General features: G+C 42.0%; 1 protein-coding gene across 1 annotated transcript in view; it reads right to left on the bottom strand.

Moving 5' to 3' along the window:
• Positions 1–26,578, bottom strand: part of LOC138621738 (serine/threonine-protein kinase WNK1-like) — a 102,538-nt gene that overhangs the window by 43,496 nt on the left and 32,464 nt on the right. The window contains 3 exon segments of the mRNA XM_069699983.1: positions 1,442–1,599; positions 2,674–2,894; positions 9,794–9,966. Coding sequence (XP_069556084.1) covers positions 1,442–1,599; positions 2,674–2,894; positions 9,794–9,966 — 552 coding nt within the window.

Raw genomic sequence — 26,578 nt, 5'->3', positions numbered from 1 at the left:
ACTTCTTTAGGCTGAGGGAGACGTTGCACTATTGTTGCCTAAGCAACAATAGTCTTCTTGTTAATCACTGGGAGGTACTTCCAGATTAATTGTAGTTCTTGCACCTTCTGATTAAAATTGATTATTAAAGCAAAATATGCAAAAATATTGGAGTATCCTTTTTGTTCAGCACTGATGCTTTACTAGCATAAACAGGATTTGATGCTGGTAATAAAGCAATGAATATATAGAATTGGCATAAAAGAGAGTCAGAGAGATGTGAGTGATAATGGACGATGGAGAGAGAAAACAATAAAAAGAGATTTCCATTAAATTCCTCTGGTCCATTTACCGTCACTATCAGCCTCCACAGAGATGAACTCAGTGCTGGGAGGAAAGGAGGGGGACAGCTCTCATCTCCGTGTGTGTGTGTGTGTGTGTGTGTGTGTGTGTGTGTGTGTGTGTGTGTGTGTGTGTGTGTGTGTGTGTGTGTGTGTGTGTGTGTGTGTGTGTGTGTGTGTGTGTGTGTGTGTGTGTGTGTGTGTGTGTGTGTGTGTGTGTGTGTGTGTGTGTGTGTGTGTGCCTGTAGTGGGGTGATGACCTCAGTACCACTTTAAAAAAAAAAAAAGCCTCTGATTGCATCTGTTCCTCTCTGACTCAGTCTCATTTACTCAGGAATGATTTCCAGCCAAGTGTCATTAAAGTTTTAGAAAACGGGATATGGTTTTAAATCTAAAGGTGCATCCTGACAGGATGTTGCTGATGTCAGAGTTTATCTGACTGTCAACAGACAGATCCAAGAATGATATGGATTCACACCAAGACAGAACATTTCAGAACATCAAAAAACATGATGTCATTATTTTTGTTACTTAGAAATTGAAAAAAATATTTTTTTTTTTTTCAAATGCGTCCTGAGCATGCTCTAGCCAAGCCTGCTAATTTCCAGTTTAGACCTACGCTAACTTGAATTGGGATAAAGTAATTCAGTCGTGAAGCATTTCCAGACTTTATAAATGTTATTTATGGGCCGAACGGATCAAATTCTGTTTGTGAAAGGAGTCATTTGGTGAGGGCTGTGCCACTCGATATATTATTAATGTACTTTTTCCTTCTTCCCACTGTGCTATAGTGCCACAGTTTCCTTTTCACCTATTTGCATGAGAGAGTGAGAGTCTGGGAGGGAACATGAGGGAAATAGACCGAACTGTGCAAAAACACCATCATATGACTCGATCTCCTGCAAATCATGCCAAACTTATTAATGCAGTCAGTAAACAAGTGTAGGGGGGAGTGGCAGAGGGAGCCGGGCGGAGGGGGACGGAGATTAGAGGCGAGGAACACAGACTAGGCTGTTAAATACAACACGTGAATGTCACAATCGGCCTCTGAGGGAGTCAAAAAGAAACACTTTCGCTCGCTGTCCCACACATACTGAGCCGAGCGGCGAACGCAGACTTACACTCGTGACTCGTCTGTAGATCTGGGCAGCGTTTTGACATTCGGAGTAGGGGTACTCCGAGGTAGCCATCTCCAGCATACACATCCCGAAGGCGTAGACGTCCACGGATTCGTCATACTTCTCCTCGTACATCTCCGGAGCCATGAACTCTGGCGTACCTAATGAAGAGGGGGAAAAAAAGAAAAAAAAACTTTTACATGGTGCCTGGAGTTCAGATCATGTCGGCCCTGTATTTGTTTCATTCCCTCCTATATCCCTCTCAGAAGTACATACTGTAGATAATCACGTCTTCAAAATCAACGGAATTGTTCCAACAAACCAAGAACTCTTCTCCGTGAATACAAATCCGTCACGTTCCCTCTTTTAAATAATGTGTTTTCATGCTTCCCACGATCCTAACTTTTACATTATCAGGTCCACGTCCTGCAAACACCTTAAAAACACACTAAAAATACTGAAATGTTATAAATATTAATGGTTCTAAATCTAATAAAATCCCTCAACGCAGCTGGAAATTTCAAACCGACTTACTGGAAGCACGTATTTGTTTCGAGTGTGCATTTCTGCATGTGTTCAAATACTTGAGGTCGGCCTAATTACTGCGCCAAGAAGCTGTGAGATTTACTGAGCATGTCAATCTCGCCCTCAAGTGCATGAAAGTATGCGCATTCATGTACTTGCTGTGTGAGAAAACACGTGGATACCAAAATACTTGTGGTCAGCTAGACAACTAGACTACTGAGAGGCAGCCGAGTTAATATGTGGAGCACAGGGGAGTCTTTACTCCACTTGTGTGTGCAAGTGTTTGTTGTAATCTAGATGCATGTGTTGTGTGTCTTCGGTGTGTGTGTGTGCAGCTATTACATCTCCAGACAGCTTAATCCTAGCTTTCTAGCAGACGGAGTGGTTGGTGTTTCACTCTTCAAATATCTGCGGTTTGACTTAACAACCAGACATTTTAGAAGCAGTCAAATTAATCTTCAGTAGGCGTGTGTGTCGTGTTCAGCATGTGTTCATTTCTCGGCTTCTACGAGTAGCATGTGCAGACATGTGCATGTAAAGTGGTTATTATTAATGCAAATACTAGTAGAAGTTACGTCAGTTGGTTCACTTTCTCCACCTTCACAAACCGGAATATTTCACTCTGATTTACAGCGAACTGTCTGACAGATAAATGTCTTCCTGCAAGAGTACTTTGTGTCTTAAGCGGCGGTTTGTATGCGCTGACATACCTATGACACTCTTGGCAAAAGAAGCCCTCTTCAGTGTAGCCAGACCAAGGTCTCCTATCTTCACCGAGCCCGTGGGCCCCGTGATGAAGATGTTGTCGCATTTCAGGTCTCTGTGAATGATGGGCGGAGCCCTGGTGTGCAGGAAGTGAAGACCTTTGAGGATTTGTCTGCACCACGAACGCAGAACCTTGATTTTCATCACCTTGAAACGCTTCAGGTAGCTGCAGGAGAAAGAAATCACGTATAAGAAACGAGGTCGTTCAACAATATATGTCAGAGAAGCAGATTCAGTCCTGCATCGGCAGATATGAATCCCGTTCAAGTGGCATTTGTCCGAACACAATATCTGCTAACATGTGGCCTCTCTGAATGACAACAATTTAGTAACTGAGAACACGACGACTTGTGGAAATTTCATGAGAGAAGTTGTTACTTTATGGATGAGAGTTTATTGGATCCAGAGTGGTTTTTTGAAGGCAGCATCTACAGGCCAATAGTGGTATTGTAGTTTAAGGCACTTCTGCATTGATTTTACTTTTCAGACCCGGAGAATACGTCCATTTTTATGAGCTCTGTGCAAAATCTAGTAAAAAAAAACAAACTAGTAAATTGTTGGACCGTTTATGAAACGCCAGAGTGCTGTAAATTTGAAACAAGGATTTTTAATTTGAAATAAATACCGGAAGTCGCTGCATTCAGTCAGGTGGGATTCATTCAGCCAACTAATGGTGCAGCTTTATAACTAAGTCACTTAATCGTTGACAGATATTTGCATTTGTCCATGCTGTTGTAGTCCAGCGAACAAAGCTGCTTTATAACTGTATTAACAGAACCTCTAATGAGGTTGAGGGCTACAGATGAATAGTTTGAACTGTTAAATGCACTAAACACTATTATACATATTACTCCAGGACACAGAAAACCATATACAAAAAAATATATTATTCCAAATCAAAGCAAGGAGAGGTGGACAATAGCTGGATAAGAGAGTGGAGCGGCAGAAACAGGGATAATGCTTCAATTAAAGAATAATGCTTACGTAACTAAATTGGATTACTGTCAGTTATTTGCAGCTTAAAGGGATCATCATAAATACCAGCAAAGATATAAATAAACACAGAATAAAAGAGAGACCGTCATTGACAGACATTGCGGTGCCTGAAGGGTTCGGGTCTGATACTGAAGGCCAAATTACCGATGGAATAAAGAGGTTTAAAAGAGTTTGAAGACTCGTCTTTATTCAATACGCTTTAGATTCATATTTGTTAGTTTGAGCTCGTCTTTTATATATTTAATAAGTAATTTTCACACCAATAAATGTAACCCTTTCCTCACCACGAATAAAGCAATGGAAAATGTTTCTTTGCATTTTTTTTTTAGTTCCGAGGAGCAAGCATATAAACCATCCGTGTTTTTTTTAACTGACCCCACAGTTATTTTAACATAGGCCTCTACCAAACGGCTGAGAAGTAACTTAATCTCTTTTTTTGACAATAAACCATAATCCTAATAAAATTATTTCAGCAAACGTATAATTGAATACCAGTATATTTATCATATCAACAAAAATGAATGATTAGACTTCTTTTTTTTTTTTTTTTTAATTGTGTGGTCAGTTGTAATTACATTTTCTTAGCTTCACCAGCTTTACCAAAAAGTGACCAAGCAACTGTTTGGTAGAGCGTTTTCAGAAAATGATCCGACCCTTATTAGACTTTGTTTTGTTGTAACAAGTTACTGTAAATAATGCTGTTCAGCAACACTCCTGAAAGTAGAAGATGTTGGAAAAAAACAATGCTTAGCTTGGAAAATTCCACCAAACAACGTTCTTATTTCTGACTTTTGTGTTGCCGACTTCCAGTAAGGAAAAGTTGGCTCAGTTATGGTCAGTTTTAACACATTTTTCAATGAAATGTGAGGACTCAAAATGTGCTCTACTAAAGGCTCAACAGAAGGTTAAAGGGTTACAAAATCTCGCCTCAAGCTCAGTCAAATACCAATTTTTTTTGGAACTTGTAATGAAACAATTGCAGCCAAACTGATGATATGATTTGTTTTTTAACAGTGCAGAGGAAGTCTGATCTTACAATAAGCATTGGTTGTATCTCATCATGTCTTTCAGCTTGGCCATGGCCACATTATTTGTTTTATACACTTCTAATTTCCTAGAATGAGAACAACAAGGCACTGTTTGATGTGTAATTGTATAATTTTGAATCAGTAATTTAGAATATTTGTCCGTTGTCTCTACCCACTTCATTCCTGTTTGGAGTTATGAGAGTCTGGAAACCATCCCAGAATACAGTGGAAAGCAGGGAAACACCCTTTGACAGGCTGCCAGGCCATCACAGATCCACACCTGTGGGTGATCAGGAGACACTCCACCTGGTTTGTATGCCTCTGAAACACGGTGGGAATGCCGACCGAACGGGACAGAGACGTTAGTTTAAGGGAAATTGACCCGAGTTAGCAGAACAACAGCATCGTACGGTGTTTCCAGAACATTTCTCTTCTACTCGGGCAAGCACAATAGCTTAAAAAGCACGCAGTTGTTTTTATTTTCCTTTACTCAACCAGATGCATTTACTGATGATGACATTTCTGTCTAATCTTAAGAATTAAAAGCTGGAAGAACAGATTCAGAATAAAGTGGTCTGTATCTTAATTAGCTCATTTAAAATCAATGCTTAAATTCCTGGCAGAGTGTTTTCTCTTATCAGCTTCCTTTGCTCGGCTGTTCAGTGAAATCTAAGTGAGGTGCCAAACAGACACAGTGAGACACGGGAAGCAGGGTGCACTCCTTAGTCATCCTCTGATCATCCTGCTGATGTGGAGGTTTCAAAGGAGTTCAACCGTTTGAAGACTCATCATCTCTATGATTTGCCGGTATGCGTCAATTTCACAGCATCACAGCAAACACAATAATCTGATTTAGCTAGATTTAGCTTATTTGTTAAAGAACTTTGGTTCTACGAGCTATAAACAATATTCTCCTTGATCTATTTACAGCATTTGATTCAATATCCGAGCTTTAAACTTGACCGAAGCAATAATAGGTGAATAATAAGCTGACCCTGCAGCAAAAACAGCCTCGACCCTTTTGGATCGCTGCTCTGAGAATCAGACCGCCGACCCGATGCAGAGCAGCATCGGTGAGTCTTCGTGCGGCATCACCTGCAGCTCCACAGAGTCGCCAGCTGCTGTAATAACGCAACGACTGCAAATCTGTGTTCACCGGTGCGAAAGCAGCTCGGACAACTGTGAAGCGAGCGACACGGACCGGTCTGCTCCAACACACGTTCAACATGCAAGAAGGCATAAGAGCTTGTAGCTGCGACGCTGCATCTTCACCAGCACTGAAAACCACTCATTGAAACGCTCTACTTTACTTGAGTCTTTCCATTTGAGAAAAATGTATACTTCTACTTTATTTCAGAGGGAAATGTTGCAATTCATCCGTTTGGAAAATATAACACACTGTTATGGACTGAACCACAGAACAGTACAAAGTAGCTTCATCACAAACTACTACAACATTAAACTACTAATAATACATACAACGAGTGCTACTTTTACTTACTTTTTGATACTTTGTTCGTCCGATTCTTTATTCTCTACGCAAGTTAGGGACCCATGTCCTTCTTACACCACCGTGTCCACAGACAGCCCTGAAGAGAGCGACTCAGTTGGAAGTTGGAACTAGCAACTCATTTCAATATCGATTAATCTGCCAAATATTTACCGCAGCGGTTTACAAACTGTGGTACGTGAGGTTCTACCTGTTGGTACACAAGAACAACTTGGGGTTTGGTGTCTTGCCCAAGGACACTTTGGCACGGGGACAGGAGGAAGCAGGGATAAAACCGCCAACATTATGATTCGTAGCAACCCGCTCTACCATCTGAGCCACAGCCGCGCGAGAAGTTTAACAAGATATCTCCAACTGCGCCCGCCCCCCCCAATTTGTTTTAAATTTCATTCAATTACAGGGATTACTTGGGATTACTTATTAAATATACAAATCACATTAGTTGTTAATCATTTCAATATTTTAGAGATCAAATTTGCCCGTGGTTATTCCAACATAGTATAACGCTGGTGATACCTCGATGCAGTCGGATGTCTTGCCTCCTGCGCACTTTTCAACTATCAAACATGTTATCAGATGGAAAATATTGTTTTCTCAACTTTTAAAGTCCAACACACATCAAAATGTACATCTGCATGACTGTCAAGCTCTTCCTCACTTCCTTACATCTTTATTTCACACTCCACCTCTCTCATTCTCATTTCTCACATTACTTCTCTTAGGAAACAGCACATCTCCTCCTCCTCCTCCTCCTCCTCCTCCTCCTCACCCACCCTCCTCGCCTGTCTTCTCTGCTTTCTTTCTCTCCCATTCTGAAGTCAGCACCGTGTTGACAGACCAGTTAAACCCGGTGGCATGCTGCTCCGGAGTGACACTGCACAAAAGCATCGCTTACACACAAGTCACTGAACCGTGCTGCCGTTGTAACACACATACCCGAGTACGCAGGTACGGATTTGCATGTTGCAAAACATGCAAATATATACTCTTAACAGTAAATAACACTACATGTACGCAGTTTTGGATCCGCTGACGCAGAGCAGTGCCAACAGGTCTTTCTCACACACCCACAGACACGCACAGATAAGTGGGCTCTAATAAACTGAACTCATGCTGGTCAGTGTTTCCATCCCCTCCGTCTTTCTCCTTCCATATCAGTCCTCCCCTCTTGTCATCTCGCTTCCTTTTTCCACCGCTTCAGTGTGCAACAGTCTCCGCTCCTTTCTGAGGCTTCATCTGGATCACGGCCAAATCTCTGCACAGCCTTTGTCCTGCTCTTGAGCACACACACACGCCCTGCATATACTTACAAAAAAAACATGCTTATGTGAATGAGAAATCTATTTCCTGCTGAATGAATCGGCACTTAATCAATTATTTAAGACCTTTGAAAGCAAAATTCAGCTTTTCAAATTTCCTTCTATAATAGTAAACTCGTGACTGTTGATCGGACACGACATGACATTTGAAGTCATGATGGGCAATTTTCACCATTATCTGACGTTTTTAAGCCGAATAATACAATCAGTAGATGAATCAATGATGTAACACTGGTATCATGTGCGCATATTTTATGTACAGTATAATAATATCATCCAAATCAGTGCAGAATTCTGATAATGTGAGGTATACAGCATGTTCGATAAATAATTACTGTTATTGGATTATCTTAAGAAATATTAGCACATTATCATACTTGTTTTACTTTTTTTTCTTGACCAAGGTTTTACTTTAAACTTTTATTTGCAAATGTAAGATTCCTAAAAGGGGGAAAACACTTTTCCTGAACTTAAACTCCTTTTTTTTTTTCATTTTTTTTTTTCATTTTAATGCTATGCAGTGGTGGAGGAAATATTGAGGTCCTTAACTTAAGTAAAAGTATGAGTAGGTATTATGAAGACACTCCACTACTTCACTAAGTTAAAGTCCTGCATTCAAAACTAAACTTAACTTAAGGAAAGTATGTAAGTATTATCAACAAAAATATAGTTGAAGTATCAGAAGTAAAAGTACACACTCTGCAGTAACTGCTCACTTTTAATGTTTTACTATTATTGGATTAAAATTACTGTTGAATTAATGTGCATTTTACTGCTGTAGATGTTTAAGGTTGTGCTTATTTTAACTACTTTATGTACTGTTGGTTAGTTTAATCTACAGTAATAGTATCATATGTTTATATTGCTTTTTTTAATGTAAGAACCATCTAAAAACTTAAGGTAAAAAAAAAAAAAGCATTTTCCAATAAATCCAAGTGGGTTTTAAAACAGTTTATTTATTCTAAAAAGTAGTCGAATTTTTCTCCAACCACAAACGAACATCTAATCTTTCAGTTTATCAGGAAAAATGTATGTTAAAATCATCAGATTTGGAGATATTCACTGGACAGAAAGGGCATAAAACACTGTAATCTCTGACAGTTTTAGAAACCAGTAGACAACGGAGACAAAGTAATATATTAAAAAAGCCAAAGATTTGCGTCTGAGATTTAGTGGAGTCAAATTCGAAAGTTGCATAAGATGGAAACACTCAAGTTAAGAGCAAGTACCTCTGCTTTGTACAATACTTGAGTAAATGTACTCGGTTTATTCCACCACTGCTGCTGCTATGTCGGCAGGATGCTTCTGCATTTGTTCCGACATTTTTGAAGCTTTTCTTCCAGTCTTCCAGTGGAGGGCGCTACTGTCCAGAGCAGTAATCTGCTGCTAAAAGAATTCTCCCACTCTGTGGTCAAAGGTGGGTCACTGGTGTGTCACCCTGGCGAGCTGCTTTTACTTCTACTTATCCATCTGACTGCTTGTGCCTCTCGGACTGTAGTTTTCTGTCTCCCTCTGTGACTTCATTTAACTGTGTGCACAGTATGAGTTCAGTTATCCAACTGTCTCCCTCCACCCCACCCTACCCCACCCCACCCTCCACACACACACACACACACACACACACACACACACACACACACACACACACACACACAGAGGAATGATGTCAGGAATGAGAGGAATCTGCAGCAGAAGCAGCAGCTGGCAGGTGGGCCCATGCCCCACGATGCACTGTGTGGGGCTGCGGGCGGCGCGGCGCTCCGCGCCACGCCACGTTCAGCCTTTTATTGTGTCAGGGGCTCAAACAATCACAATCACATTCACATCTACACAGCGGAGAGCCCGGCATTCAGTCACGGCATGTGCAGTGACAGCCACAGCCGGGGGCAGAGACTGACAGACGCCCGTGGTGCTGGCATGGATTAGAATTGAATGAGGAAAAAGTTGAAATCATCTTATTTTGGAAGCCGTGTGACACAGTAGAGTCACGTTCATTAAATACGAAACAAGCAAGCAGTCACATAGATAATCTGCATGACAGTCATACAACACGCACACCACATGTGACGAGTCAAACATACTGGCTGACCCACTAGCAGCTGCAGTTGGTGATGAAGTCCTGACATGACACCTTTTAGATGCTGTTTTTTTTTACCCTGAAAAATCACTGAAATAACATCTTAGAAACCCCCCCCCCCCCTGATGTACTCACGTTTTTAGCGTGCCTGACGTCATGAGCTCAGTGACGAGAACGATACACTTCTTCCCTTTGCAGGGCCCCTCCCAGGAGTCGTAGAAGCGGACGATGTTAGGATGCTGCAGACCCTTCAGCATCCCGGCCTCCTCTTTGAAACGCTGACGCTCCGACTTGGACAGCTTGCGATCCTGCAAACAGGACAGACGTGGAAAGTTAGTCCTGCATGCACAAAATAAAGAAATCTGGAGGGAAGGAATATTTTCCCAAACAAACCAATGCTGTCTCAATAGTGCAGCGGTGAGTGCAATTGCAATCAAATCAAGTAGGATGAGACTTTATGTGGGAGAGAAAGGAGCTCATACACAGAAGAGGAAGAAAAGTGGTTGAGGAATCGATGATCTGACACGGATGCAGCATGTCAACATGGAACTAAAATACAAAAGCAGATGAAATGTGATGCCTGCTACACTCGGAAAATGATGCTGTATTGCTGTAGAAGTGGACGTGGACACGGATAAAACAGGAGCGTCCTTTCATCTCAACTCAAAGGAGCCACAGACATCCATCACAGTGAGGCTGTGTTTCTTCTTTTCATCTGTCCAGTACCAGCTACATTTCTTTGAGAGGCACTTTGTAACAAACTGGCTGATGAAAGTGATTTATGAAAAAAAAAGATTTATATTTACACTCGAACCAAAATTACAGTCGGTGAGCCTTTTAGTTCCTCCACTGGTAGAACATGTAACAGCACGTGTCACTGTGGATGAGGGTTTTGAGTGTATGACTGCAATTAATTCGTCTTTTCAATATCAGTTACTGTGTTGATTGTTTTTTTGATAAATCATGAATAGTCAGGTCTATAAAATGTCAGAACATACTGAAAAATGTCCAGCACACTGTTTGTTTTGTTCAACCAATCTATCGACCAGCTTATCGGGGAAGACTTATTTGAAAAGCTGAGAACCAATACATTTTGTTTGTATTTAACTTGTAGCCAGTGGATTTCACGTCAATCCACTCATTGGTTTAACTGGAGGTCCAGAACATGGTACATGAGCTGCATTCTGAAAGGCCTACTTTTTCTTTTTTCTTAAAAAGTATGTACCGTCAAAAATCCGCCTCGAACACTCCTCTTGGTCGTATGTGTCGTGATCTGTAGAGAAAGGACGCGTTTTGGAACGAGCGCGACACTGAACGTTGCACTTCTTCCTCAATGCCGTCTCCTATTCTTCTTTTTGGATTTGCAGCCGGGCGGAGCACCGCTTCTCTCCTCTGCCCAGGCGGCGTGACGTGTCTTCCGCTGTGCATAGGTTTGATTTGTGGGTCAGAAAAGTCTAGGAGGCATCCTGACCTGCACACTGCAAAATACGACCGGATGCAGAAGGACATCCTGGTATTTTTGGCACACTGCATTTCATATTCTATGTATCGGGACACACCAAATCCTTTTCTGGCATACTGAACAACAGTATGCTAGTATGGGGATATTAACGCACGGATGATCTCCTCGCTGGCTTCCCACTAATACACACTCCCAATTGTTTCTTCAAACACAGATCAGATCCTCAAGATTCCAGCTTCTCCATCGTTAGTCCTTCAGATCGTAGTCCATGACGTTCTCACACACACACACACACACACACACACACACACACACACACACACACACACACACACACACACACACTTTAATGGGCATTCCAACTCTACCGCCACCGATACCTCCATAGACACGGGGCCGTGTTGGTCAGTTCTCGTGAATAACTTTGTGTGCCCGTGTGTGTATTTGTACGTAAACACGCGTGTATAAAGGTTCCACGCTTTCACCTGCATCTAACGTGTGTTGTGTGTGTTTGTTTCCATGTCCGCTTTCGTTTCAAGTGACTAAATAATTCATTGCTTTTTAATACAATTACCTCCGGTGGAATGTAAACGAACGTACTGCGTAGTCGTTGAAGAGAATCTGCGCGTTTATTTGCTTGCGTGCGAGTGTGTTTGAACGGTTTTCTAGTTTCTTCTTCAGCTCTGTGTCTAACTGTAGGTGACACATTCAGCACATGACTGCCCCAAAAATAAACTGAAATCTGTGCTGCCTGCCGACGATAAAATAAGGTGACGAAACCTCAAACCTCCAAGGATTTAATGCCAAAATGTGGTCGCAGTAACCTCTATCAGCTCATCCCAAATGCCAAAGTCCTCACAGGCTAACCTGCATTTACAAGTGGGTTGCAACAGATGTGGTTAAAAACAATAACAACAAAAAAAAAAGAAGGAAAGATTATAACGAATGTGAGAGAGATGTTCCAATTAACCTGGAACAAACAGAAATGTGTGCTTTGAGAGGAAATCATGACACACATTCAGGATGTTTCATAATGTCCGTGACCCTTTTAGGAGGATGAAATTACAGCAAAGTGAACAAATAGATTGGTCTGCAGATGAACGCAGAAAGAGCAGCAGGACAAACACAGAGGCTGTTTGTGTTTTTATGGAAGAATAGAGGAAGTATAAATCACAGTGAAAAGAAATGTCTGCGTTTTACATTTAAGGAGCATTTTTTTAATGGTGACGCAAGATCAGACGTTTGAGGTAAAACACCTACTCTCAGCATCGTTTCAAGGATTATCTCCATGGCAACCAGTTTTAAAAAGAGGTCCAATGAGGATACCTTGACTCCAGTTCAACTGGTTTGTTGTTTCATTCAAAAACATCAACAATATTCTGACATCTTTCATAAAATGTTATAAATAAGAGGCTTTTTTTTTTTAAACAGCATTGTATGGTTTTATTTTAGTACTTAATTTGAATATGAATTAATCTCTAAAAATAAAAATAAAAAAGCATTCAGTGCTCTAGTGCAAATCATCTGAGACAAAGAAGATGCTTATCATCAGTCATTTAAAGGATTTAAAGCTACAGCGCACTTCCTGATTTTATAACAGACACACCGAATCCAAAGCTCTCGGGACATGGAGGTAAGGAATTTCCTTAATGTTAACGTTAACAGGTTGTATCCCAACACTCGTCGCACTGGCCAATCAAAATCCAGCACTGCGAGGTCACGATGTAAGAGTCTTTTGAAATGTTATAAAGCTATTAGAAAACCTTGTGAGCTGCTTCAGAGATTAGGACAATCTCTGAGGTGATGATCTCATATTGTCATATTGTATAACCCGGGGCCTCATCTATATCATATGACTTACACACACACACACACACACACACACACAGATAGAGGGAGAGTGAGGGAAGTCTGAAAGCTTCAGTGTATTTCTGAAGTGCATCGTGTGTGGAGAGTGTGTTGTGTGTGTGTGTGTGTGTGTGTGTGTGTGTGTGTGTGTGTGTGTGTGTGTGTGTGTGTGTGTGTGTGTGTGTGTGTGTGTGTGTGTGTGTGTGTGTGTGTGTGTGTGTGTGCGTGCGTGCTGGCCTCTAACAGCTTATCCCTTCATCCTTCAGCAACCCTGATGATAGCCCATTAGCAGCTGACACACAAAACATCCATGTGTGTGCTTACCAAGCCTCTCTCTCTCCACTGTCTTACTCTCTGTCTCTCTCTTACTATGATCACATGATCCCGTGGTCACATGACCACAGCCGTAGGGTCACCTGACTGACTGGAAGCCCACAATCCATTTCCCAGCAGCACTTAGAAGAGACCCTGACCACTCATATCACTGTTAAGACGCTTCCCTCCGGGAACTGGAAGATTACTTCTCCATTTTTCACTCTACTTATTTTTCTCTCTCGCTCTGACTGTGTGTGTGTGTGTGTGTGTGTGTGTGTGTGTGTGTGTGTGTGTGTGTGTGTGTGTGTGTGTGTGTGTGTGTGTGTGTGTGTGTGTGTGTGTGTGTGTGTGTGTGTGTGTGTGTGTGCTTGAATTGAAATGATATAAATCTGTTTACACACTCATCTTTTGGGGACTTAACTTATTTTTGGTCTCCATAAACATATATATCAAATTTGAGGTGCGGTTCAAGGTGTTGGTCTCGATGTATTGTCCTCTGAAGCGATGAGAAAAACGCCCGTGTGTGTGCATATTTGCATTTGTGAGTCCACAGACGTGATAACAGAATGCCGACAGCATGTCTAAGGGGGCTTCCTCATCTATTATTAATGTTTCCTTCTTCATTCTAGTGTAATAATGGCTTCACGTCACTCACACATAGAGTAGAGGCTTTAATGGAGACCGTGAAAGCACAACTAAAAGGAGAGCATTTAAAAGACTAAATTGTTTTCAGGACGTTGGTATTTAAGGAATTTAATTTGATTCATCTTGTTGAGAGCGAGTGTTTTCTTTCTCTCTTTCCTGCACTCTCTCTTGTCCCTTCTTCTCCTCCGGGCTTCAAAACATCATGAGACTTGAGTTTGTCAGAAATATCCTCTCACTTTCTATCCACCTCTCTCTCTCTCTCTCTCTCACACACACACACACACACACACACACACACACACACACACACACACACACACACACACACACACACACACACACACACACACACCTAAACAAGATACGTCTGTAAGCATGAATCTGCTGCCTCTTATCTGACACTTGCACACACTCCTTCCGGACATAAGGACTTCCCACTCTCTAATCCCGGCATCACATTCTCACCGTCGTCCCTTGTCCTGTCTGAGGACTTTAAAGAAGCTTCCTCTCCACCCTACGATGAGTGAGAGCGTTAAGTGTGTCTGCCCTATTTCTGCTCTGTAACATCCACCTGAGGACACACGGGAACGAACATACTGTAAAGCCAGATGCAATTAAGTACCCAGACAGGCTGGCGGTAACACGATCTGCAGTGTTACAGTGATTCTGCAGCTTCCTGCAGAGAGGCTGAAAGCTGATACTCTCCGATCGACTCATCTGGTCTGGACGCTCTGCGATCATCTGCTCCGGTCTGTTGCACCCCAAGCAGAGCTCTCGGCACCAGATGGAAGGAGGTAACAACAGAGGAAAGAGACGCACAAAAAAATGGTAAACTAGAACTACGCTACAACAGATTACTGTGGCTATCCTATTTAAAGTTTATGGGTGGCAAACTCTCAGGATATTGTCCAACGTGCCTCATCTCTCCTGAGGACTTCTCAGAAGTCTAAATATAGTATGAATAATTTAATATAACTGACCATGTCCAAAGAATTGCCTGTTTCTCAGGATTTTCATTATATAACAGCAATTCTCTCGTTTACATAAGGGACAACAAAAAAAATCCACTAAAAAAAATAAAAAATAAAAAAAAGCAGGTAAAAACACTATTCTGTCAATTTCACTGGTTGGGAAAAAACAAAATCGGTAGAAACTAAGTTTCAGACTACAGTAAGACCTGATGCTTATCTGTTAGGAGCTTATGATCCAAGCAGTCCGGTGTCAGGGCTGAGGTTGGAGTATTTCCCAGGGTTCCTCACCAGAATCTGTTCCTGCTTTCCAGAAAAGAATTCCTGCAGGATTCTGGGATTTATTTAAAAAATCATGCATGTGCCCATATACCAGTTTAAAAACTGTATAAAAACAACAACATTATCAACAGTATATCCCTCTTCTACCCTCTGGATAAGACACAGTAGAAAGAAAAAAAAATCTGACTTTCATTAAGTAGCGTCTCCAATAAATTTAGGGAAAAAATGGTAAGAGGATAAATTTCCACTCTTTCCTGCTTGAACTTTTGCAGTGTAGAGGGGTACCAATATTGTATTTGTTGTGGAGTGGGTGATATGCAGCTGTAATAACAATCTGATACTGACACAATTTACTATTAGACGCATAATTCATTTTTATTTATGGCTGTTATTGTAGTTTTCGTGGACTTTGTAAGTGTTTGGGGTTTAGAAACTTTTAAATCACTCATTTTTTAATGTTTTATAAAGACTTTTAGAATTTTTCAGCAAAACCCAATAAACCATGTTATTAAAAACAAAAACACTTCCATGTAACTGCCACAGTTACAGTCCGACCTTAAACTGTAGACATCATTGTGATCCAACGGGATACATTTTTCAGCAATTTAACCAGACTAAAGTGCAACTTTTGAGATTTTTATGTCATACAGTGCATTTTTTAAATAAATATTGCCATGACAACAGTCCAAAACCATGTGAAAATACATAGTTTCAGCAAAATAAATGTCACTTTTGACCCCTACAATAAAAACCAACGTTAATAAAACTACGAAAACATCCTCAAAAATAACAAAACAAACACCCATGAATTATCTTTGGGCCGATGGTACAGAAAACAATTTCTCAGAGGCTGTTTATAGACAGCTCATCCTGCTGAAAGCATTTACAGACTCTGTCCAAAGTCTGCAGCTGCATCCTAAAACAAACGTAAAACTTTTCAACAGTTACAAGTATTAGATGGAAAGTGGAGGCAAAACTAAATGGTGTTACTTTCATCACAACACAACTGGCAGCATGCTTTTCACCACAATTATACAACCCTTTCAGGCAGCCTGACTGAACTCTAAAAAATTTCCTCGCCGGTCTCCGGAGCGTTTTTCACCCAATTTGATTTTCTTCTGATCAACCGTTGAGTCTTGACCCACATTCCAAAGAATGTTGGTCTGTAACTCGAGAGAAAAATCAGGACCTGTATATCTTAATTACCTTTCGGCTGAGTGAATGAGCTGGCTTGTTTCTATATACTGTAAAGACCTCATGGTAGGGTGTGTGGATGTGTGTGTGTGTGTGTGTGTGTGTGTGTGTGTGTGTGTGTGTGTGTGTGTGTGTGTGTGTGTGTGTGTGTGTGTGTGTGTGTGTGTGTGTGTGTGTGTGTGTGTGTTTTTGAGGGGGGGCGGGGGTGCTATAAGAGCATGCTAAAAAGGCTTAGTGCGCTCCATGAGGATGTTGCCAAAGTATCCCTCAGACCCCCTGCACTCTGGAAACGCTCTCCTGCAAAGAACCACGAACCCCCCTGCAGCATGCACACACACGCACACGCACACGCACACACACAAACACACACACACACGTCTAATAAACTTGTACAGAAAAAGACCGCCACTGCTACGTGCTTTAAACACACACACACACAACAAACCAAAACCTCTCCAAGACCTTCACCACAGCTTGTTATGGTTCTGAGCATCTGTTGTGAATAAGAACGACTAAAAACATGAAGAAAACATTCCAATAAAAGTCAGAGAAAGTGATGGAGACTGAGCTCATCATCATAGCGCGCCAAAAAAAAAATAAGCAAGAAAGGAAGGAAACACCAAAATTAAAGTTCACTTGTCCACACACCACCTCTTATATTCCATTTGTTTGTTATATCCCTTCTCTTTCTTTGCTTGTCTTTCCGGCTGCCTCCCTTACCCTTTTTTTCTGTCACCCCCCCCCCACACACGCACACCCACACCCCCCTTCTTTCCTCCTGTTTAGGTGGTTTTTGGTTTCCCATCAATCACCACGCTACATATTGCAGTAACCAGGGCCATGTGTCCGTGTGTCCGTGTGTGTGTGTGTGTGTGTGTGTGTGTGTGTGTGTGTGTGTGTGTGTGTGTGTGTGTGTGTGTGTGTGTGTGTGTGTGTGTGTGTGTGTTGTAATCTGACCTAGATGGGGCTGAAAAATCTGTCGTATCTGGAGCAAATGTGTCGAGACACATACAAGGTGGACGTCCTTGGGTTATATTCGTATATATATGATGTGTTATTTATAGCTTTTCTACGGGAGGACATGTAGCTGTTGGGGATTTTTTTGCCTTGATTTGACGAAACAAACAACCTCATTCATCAGGATGGGTTCAATAACGAGCCTGATGAGTGTGTGTGCACATGTTGGACACTCATGTGTGTGAACAATAGGTGCCATCTCAGCCTGCCACTCACTGTGCACTCTTATTGTCTAAACTCTCTGTGTCTGGCTGCACAATACACACACACACACACACACACACACACACACACACACACACACACACACACACACACACACACACACACACACACACACACACAGTGTGCCAGTGCAGTCATTACCCTCTGCCCTACTGGTCATGCTTCATCTCCCTTTCCCTTCCCTTCCTTTCTCTTCTCTTCTCTGCCTCCTCACTGCTATTCTCTCATCTTCCTGTTTCCTTAATATTCCTTTTATCACTCCTCTCCTATCATTTTCTATCCCTTACACAGTTTCCATGTTTCCATTCGCGATATTTCCCCGCCAAAATGCGAGTCGCATGGATTTCATGACACACTCTCTGACTCGGCCGTTTGATCCAGTCGTCTCGATCCGAGGGTAATAAGAGGAAGTAATAAGAGGAAATCTGAAAGATAATGAGTGGAACTTCTGGTGTAAAGTTCTTCTCTCTTAAGTGTTAATCCTTAACAGCATGCCGTGCACAAAGAATCTCATTATACCTGGAATAATCCCGCTTCCAGCAGCTAATGAGGTAAACGGTGACATGCCAGGTTTTGAAAGATTAAGAGGACCAAAAAAAAAAAAAAAAAAAGCAACAAATAATGAAAATCTACATTCACACTGCTTTAAGAAAAACAGAGCAGGCCTATGATCCACTCAAAATTCTAGGTCATCATCTCTGCTTCTGAAGCCAACAGTCTAATACCAAACTCATGCACAAATCTTGAATCAGCTGAGCCAACCTCTTCCAAGATCCAGGACTCCAATAAAGCTCTATTCATTGATTATAGCTTTGATTGAAATGATTAGCGATCAACAATGGCCTCTTTTGTAAGCTCATAGAGGAAACACAGATCCAAGAGGAAAATAGGGATCCAGAGTTTACCAGTGAAAGGGTTTTACTATTGGCCACATTAGAGGGCTTTTTTTTTTATTATTATTGTTTATGCGAGCTTCATTATTCCATTAGTCTTTCAGGATCAGGCGTAAGAATAATTAGGAGGATTTTGGAAGAGTGTGAAATCAAAGTTCAGGGGATTGAAGGCAATAAAGGATTTCATTGTGGAAACTATCAACTCTACACAAGAATAGATACTATAGTCTATAGAGAAGGGGTCTCTTGCAAGCGAGCAGCAGCCGTTTCCAAGTAGCTCTTGGAAGGTTTGAGTAACATGCGGTGCTTCCCATACACAGACTTGCTGGGGCGGGCCGTGCCGTGCAAGTATATCGACGGCCGCTCGGGTATATTTGGTGATTCATTTCAGTATTTTTTTTAACCTATTTATTTCTTAACCCGTCCGAGAGGACGATGCAATCAACGCGACCGATTGACGGGTGGACAATCTCCCCCTTGCTACCTTCACCTTCACAAAGAAGCTTATTCAACAGGCTTGGGTGGAGCTCAGCTATGTGAGTAAATGTTTGGAAGCATGAGTAGATCGCAGACACTTGCATTTTGTCAAAGTAGCCCTCAGAGGAAAAAAGGTTGGAGACCCCTGCCACACAGACATTCTTTTTTTCCATAAATCGCACTAAAACATTTGTTTTACACAAACGTCATTCCCGTCCATGTTTAAAAAGTAAGTGGCACCTCGTCAAACTGCTACGCGTTCATTTTTCTGAGGTCCTGTTTGATTGATAAGGCAGTAAAACGTTCTTTGAACTGTAACAAATGTGAAACCCAAGAAACTCAAATGTAAAGGTTGTCATATATCAAGCCCTCCTGTCTGCCCCGGAGGGGCCGAACACTCTTTGAACCCTCATTCATTGCCGAGGTGTTCCCGTGTGCAACGGTATATGTGAGCTTCAGACGTTTTTAAGGGCGTACGTGTTCTTTCTGTTCGTGTGCGTGTGTGTGCGTGTGTGTGCGTGTGTGTGCGTGTAAAAAAAGGTTGCAGTCTTAATATAGCGCACATCCACCTGCCTTTCTGTTAACACATCATAAACAAACAGTTGATGGGACGTTGACCCAAAAGTATCTGCTGCTCGGACCTTTAAATCTTTTTCACTACTTATTAGTGAGTTATAAGTCAGATAATATTGGGAGAAAAGAAGAAGAAAAAAAACAAAAACAGCAATGCCGGACAAGTCTGTATGGCTTTATAAGCAAGAAGAAACAGAATGCAGGGGGATTATGGAAAAAAATCCCTTCTAAAGCCTACTAAAATACCAACAGATGCTACCGGCAAGAGTTCATTACCAAGAAACCTTTCACTGTATTATATGTGCTGTTATGTGGTGTGTGTTTGTGTGAGCTTATGTGCCCCCTTGCATTACAAAAGGTGTAAATGACATCCTATACTGCGGTCCTTCACCCTGTTACAGTAACTGATGATCTAACAGAAGGTTAGGGCCGGAGTTAAAGAAAGGACGAGGGCTGTCCCAGATAAAAAAATTAAAAAAAATAAAAAAAAGATTACATAAGCTGGAAGGACCATCCTTTTACACTCCATTAAATGTAGGCCTCTGCTATTAACGCCCTAGCTGAACTTCAGCACTCTTCAGGTTTCTCTTTTAAAGAGCAGCAGCAGCAGCCATCGGCATCCAATCATGTAGCAGCACTTTTTGCATCTAATATACTTCAGTAAACAATAAGGATGGCCTGATGATGCATTCAGCTAGAGTCAGCGAGAAAACACTGAGTGTGAGGAAACAGTTTATCGTAGACAGTAGGGAGGCCACTTACCTTTCGTCTATCTGTTGGCCTTAACTTAGAAGGTGAGAAAGTACAAATGGAAACTATTGATTAGATGAGAAAGATCCAGTGAGATCAAACCCGGTGAAATATTTGGAGAAGATAGATCGAACTATTCAACCACTGATTTTGATCAATCTTGGCAGAAAACAAGTTGGGTGTACTTCCCTTAATTAATGTGAAGAGAAACTCGGATTGGTATTTGCAGCAGACATAACCAGAATAGAAGGATAATATTGAAAAGGTACCCTATGAAGCAATTCAAATTTGTACTGCCCAGCTTCATGCTATTCTGCTGACTGACAACTGGCAGTGGTAATGTGCCTTGGAATGTAGCAACACATCATTAAAGAGATGAAAGAAGAACTAACCAGCATGGATGCAAACAAAGTTTCAAAGTTTATGAAAGAACAGCTTTGAAAATGTTATTAAATCAGCAGTCCTCAGATGGTCTCACCTCCGGACCCACAGTTTTCCTTGGTCATTAAGTTGCCACCCAAATTTGTAAACTGTTGTGCAAGGACACACAATGCTGTCATGCACTGTGAAAAGCAGAATTATCTTGTAGTACAGGCAAAAAAAACACTGACTAGAAAGGTCTCCAGCCAGAATCAAACTGGGAACTTTACCACTATACGATACGTCCCATGATCACTAGAATACAGGGACGTCCCAATACTTTATTCTTGTTTCTTTTAGTTTCCTTTTAATCTCACACCAGTTGAGAGTTTTTACATAAAACAGAGGATTGTAGGTCACAGACAGAGAGGAGAGTACCATTAATATATATATATATATATATATATATAATTAAAACTGTGTGTTGAATATTTAAAGCATTCAATATTTATGCTCTGCCAGCCTAACAACCACTTTGGCGAGAGTAACCCACTGTGTGTTTATATGAATACTGGGCTGCTTTGGCACAAAAACACACCGAGTCTAAGAATACTACACACTCTGTCAATGGTGTGTTTGTGTGCTTGTGCTGTTTCGAACTGCTCCAAAAAGCCCGCAAGGTTGTCAACAGATTAGCAGAGACGCTGGAGGGACACACTCGCACACTCGGAGATGAATACACAAAAAAACTGTACAAACCGCACACACGAGTGCATAAATACACCAACGCACATGCACCGCTGCAAAACTCCCGTCAACACAATAAACATAAAAAGAGGGGATTAGCTCGTGTCAACACAGAGCGAGGAAAGAAACGAGAGGAAATGAGACGAGAGGAAAACGCTTGGAAAAGAAGGAGAGTGCAAAAGAGACGGCGAGAGACATTCAAAACATTAAACTTGAATGTCACCAGTTATATCTCTGCCCACCCCACCGTCTCGCTGCCCTTTTCCTCCCCTCGCCGTGGCCTATATTTCCTCTGCAGCTGATTAGTTAAAACCAGGGAGAGGAACTGATTTAGGCACCGGCTGTGACAGGAGGAACCGGAGAAGTTAAACAGATCCAGGCTACCGATAGCCGGGCAACAGAAACTGAAGTAATCGGCGACAGACAACTGGACCGGCTCCAATACGACCAGCAGCCAAACATAAACTTGTGCGTGTGGGTGCGTGTGTGTGTTGTGTGTATGTGTGTGTACCACTCTGTGGGTCTGTCCGATGAGTGACTGTAGTTTTGTTACATGCACATTTTGGGGGTTAATTCGTTCCAGATGAGCATCCAGTTCTGCCAAAGAGCACACTGTTACAAGACATTAGCCTGGTTTTTCTTCTATCTCACACACACACACACACACACACACACACACACACACACACACACACACACACACACACACACACACACACACACACACACGATTTGAAGCACAGATATATAAACCATAATGTGGGTCAACATTTCAAAAGGCTCCGAGATTGATTTGACAACTTTCTCTTTAATGAAAAGTGCACTCTTGTTCTTTTCCTTTTCCTTTACTTATACAAGGACGTGGTAAATGTAATAATCATAATGTTGTGTTTAAAGATGCATGCTGACAATGTGCACGCGGCGATCGCAGCAAGAGAGCGAGGAAGAGGCGTGAGAGCAGAAGCGAGGACGGATGTGAGGTTACAGGAAAAGGAAATGGGCATATTTGTCCTCTGAAGTCTTTCCTGTCGGGACGACACACAATGCAGAAATATTCCATACTGTGCCGGCTCCCTCTCGCTGTGAACATACCCCACATATCCGAATAATAACCCTTCACAGAACATTACTACAAGCAAACTAGACAAGAAATGAGACCTGGTTTCAATAACAGTTTCCTTGACAGCTAACGTCGGGCCAACTGTGCAAACTGCGGCAGAGCAGACAGAAGAGGAGAGAATAGACAGGAGAGGCAGAAATGGAGGCTGGATTATATGACACAATGATGCAATAACTGTGAGAACATCACGAGCACACACACACACACATACACACACTCGTGGTGTTGGGTTACTGCAGAGGTGCCTGTCTGTCTCAGTAAAGCCTCGCTGTGAGACACAGATGTCAATGTCACAAGGACTGAGTCAGTCTTGCATCAAGTAGAAACACACGCTGCCTTTGTCGAGCAAAATCAGGACAGAGCTGCTGATGCAGTTGATGGATGGAAACTCCTCCAGAAATAAACAGTAGATATATAACTGAGAAAAATGAGAGGAGGGAGCAGCAGGAGGGAAATCAAACCTGTAATGATGTAGGAGAAAAGTATAAAGGAAAGAAAAAAAGAAGAAAAAAAAAGGGAGATTATGGAAGGAGGGTTGAGGAAGGTGGAGCAGAAGAAGAGGCGAGGAAAGGAAGATGAGTGGAAAGTAGAAGAGTGACAGATGATCAGGCGAAGAAAAAAAAAAAAAAAGGATGCCCGAGTAGAGAGAGAGGATAGTAGGAGGTGGAAGGCGGGATTTGCGGATGAGTAGCGGGGGCGAAAGGGGGGAGATATGAGAGGAGGTGGGAGGGAAGACAGCGCCGATAATGAGCCGTCAATTGAGACAAAAGCAGAATTGTCGAACTTCATAATGAGTCCCATTCTCGGGAAAGATAAGTGTAATAACGGCAACGAGGCCTCACTAATGAGACCACGACACCGATTCACACTCAGGGTAACAAACTTTGCCCAAGCCAACTATCACACCGAGATAACCCTTATTAAAAGTTTCAACAAAGACTCTTCTACAAAGGAGAAATGTAAAAAGGGTTGTTCAGAAAGCGACAGCCAGAATTAGTTGTTCTTACGTCTGTTCGCGCTAATCCAGGCTAACATTGTTTAAAATAATGAGCCATGAAATAAATGTTCTGATTTTGTTTTACTTTGAAGAGATTTTCTCTTTTTTTTTTTTTTTCTTCCACCAGGCTTTGATTCAACTACTTAATCTGTTTTAAATTATGTTTAGGAAAGTTTTAAGAATCCTTTGAGTAGATCATACAAATTTGTAATTGTTCTTTTGTGTGTTGCTCTGAGACCTGCAGCCAGTAGTGGGCACTCAACGTGCAGGTATCACTAACCGTGCGTCAAACACTTCACCTTACATGTACTCCTCCAGGTCCCGGCAGCGCTCGATCTGTGAATCATTCTGGTGACCGACCAAAAAGCTTAGGAAACAAGTGAGCTTGTTATTTCAGCTGCCTCTTCTTTGGTGTAATGGCTGGCAGACTTTGTGATGCGGAGAAAAGCTGGATAATTACAATAATGTACAGCTCTGCTGCCTCTGAAAGGAAACACTATCATTAATCACAATGTGCATCTGGCTACAATTAGCTTTACAAAGACCTGTACAATAGCTGAGCTCTTATCACCAGCGAAGCGAAGGCAAGAGTGCCCTGGAACTGTAACAAAAAGTTTCATTGTGCCTGACCTATTTTACACCTGAATATTGTGCCGTATGAAAGATGTCCCACCTTCTTTTTTGTGGAACAATGACAACAGTAAGGCACGACAATGTGATTTTAAAAATATCCACTTGTCGATGTAAAAGATGACATCAAGGTCAGACCGAGGAAGAGAGAAACTGAATACCGATGCTGCTCTTCTCTGTTCTCCTCGTGCGTCGGATTTAGCAACTGCCGGGAGGTTAAAAAAAAAAAAAAAAAAAAAACGAGACTTATGGATGCTGCTTGTATGAATTTCTAGTAGATTAGATGAGCTAAGTTAACAACTGGCGCGGTGGAGCTTCTAATTGGCCAATCATGAACTTCGCACAAAGCAGCTGCGCCGGCTTTTAAAGACCCCCTGCAATGAAAATCTAGTTTTTAACCTTCTTCACGAGTCCATGGGGTGTTTTTTTTTGTTTTGCTTTTTTAATATGCTAGAAGAAATATCATAAATGAAATAAGCAGTCGATACTGTGGCTGGGCATTTGTGTTTGGGCACTGCAGAGCAAAAAAAAAACCACAGATTCAGACTGTTAGGGTTTTTATACATCACATACCAAAGGCTCCGTCAGCTTGAAGGGTGGGGATGCTGCAGGTGAGCGGAGAAGTGGGCGGAGCTAGAGTATAGGCCTATTTGCATATTCGTAGATCCGTGTATACCAAACGGATGCAAAGCTATCGAATTTAGCCAACTTTAAGGCATCAGGGGATTTATTTTTTTTTCTTCTTTTTTTTTTTTAAAGAAAACATCTAAATATATTAGTCTGATGAACAGAGTGGAGAAGAAGAGGGACTGTAACGGGTGTGATACGTAAGAAAGGGCTGATATTTCATAACTGCATTATGAACTCACAACCAAATTCAAGTGTTACTTATTTGTCAATTAGACTCAGTGTGGAAGAAAATACGGCAAAAATAAAAACTTTAAGAAAATATACCACTAAACTCGTATTCGCTATGCGGAGGTGTGTGCTAACGTTACTATGACAACAGGTTGTAAAAGATATGCAAGTTGAACAGTAGCTTACATAACATACAGGAGGCGAAATGGTCCAGATACACAGACGTATACACAAAATATATAGTGCAACATGGATGGCAAAAGAAAAAAGAAAAATCTGGAACGCTTGCTCAGTGTGTGTGTGTGTGTGTGTGTGTGTGTGTGTGTGTGTGTGTGTGTGTGTGTGTGTGTGTGTGTGTGTGTGTGTGTGTGTGTGTGTGTGTGTGTGTGTGTGTGTGTGTGTGTGTGTGTGTGTGTGTGTGTGTGTTTTGGGGGGGAGAGGGGGAGGGGAAGGGGGGGGGCATGAACAAAAATAAAAGGGGGCAATGTCAACAGAAATGCCTCCGCTAGACTTTCTGGCTGAGATAAAAACACACAAAAGCACGAGTGCACATAGAAAAACACGCGTTACATCAGCTGCTGGAGGTTTAACAGAGGTCAGAAAAACAGGGTTGAAGAAGAAAAAAAGTAGGTAAGAAAGTTCCAGAGAGAAAGCGGTAAACAGGCGCAGCACAGTATAAAGAGTTCAAAGTGAGGCTCACGCAGCACGTGCATGAAGGATGAAGGACGCATTTTAGGACCACGTCTGTTTTTTGATAAGAAAGCTTGATGGTAACTGGCTGCCTGATCAAACAGCTTCAGATAACACTTTGTGTGATGACTGGCAGCAGTTCAGAGTCACTCAGGTGCAAAGCCCCGCGGAGAGGAGAGGAGCGGAGCGAGTGCACCGTGATGTGATCCATCAGAGCCGCGACTTCAAAAGACTTCCCACACCTGTCCACACCGAGCGCAGTGGCAACACACGCAGCAGCATCAGTCCGTGGTGAATCATTCATTTCTCTGATAAACAAATCGGACACACTTTATGTCAGACGTGTTCTGACACAGTGTTACACACTTCAGCACGGCCAGTTGAGAGTCACTGCAGCTCACAAGTGGGGCTCGCTTCAAAAAAATGCCCTCACCGCAACATGGCTACAGGGGATTCAACTTGTAGCAAGGCCTACTTTGCTGTCTGAACCCTCCTCCCGCCCTCTGAAAACATTACTGCCACGGGTCACCCGCTGAGCAGGGAATGCAAAACCTGACCTAGTAGCATGTCCTTTCCATTTACAGCCACACCGTCCCACAGTTCAGGAGTGACAAATGTTACACACTGAAGAGACGGAGAACCTTTTAAGCCTCTTTTTAGGATCGTCTTACTTCCTGAAGTCTATTTTTGTGACCGTAGAGGGAATAAAACCCATAAACCTGAAGTGTTCGAGCCAAGATTAATTTTCTCCTCGAGTCGAATGTTGTCCTGTGACATGTTGATCGCATCACTTCATAGATAGACAATGCAGAGGTGTGCGAGTATCCTTCATAAATCTGTTACCGGTCAAACCGCTTCTACTATGTGCT

Source organism: Brachyistius frenatus, unplaced genomic scaffold (genome assembly GCF_029030835.1).
Source record: "Brachyistius frenatus isolate BFR_SWC_R1_liver_20210118 unplaced genomic scaffold, ASM2903083v1 Contig_32, whole genome shotgun sequence".
Classification (NCBI taxonomy): domain Eukaryota; kingdom Metazoa; phylum Chordata; class Actinopteri; family Embiotocidae; genus Brachyistius; species Brachyistius frenatus.
Note: the sequence above shows the minus strand (reverse complement) of the source record. Positions and strands in the feature narration are given on the sequence as shown.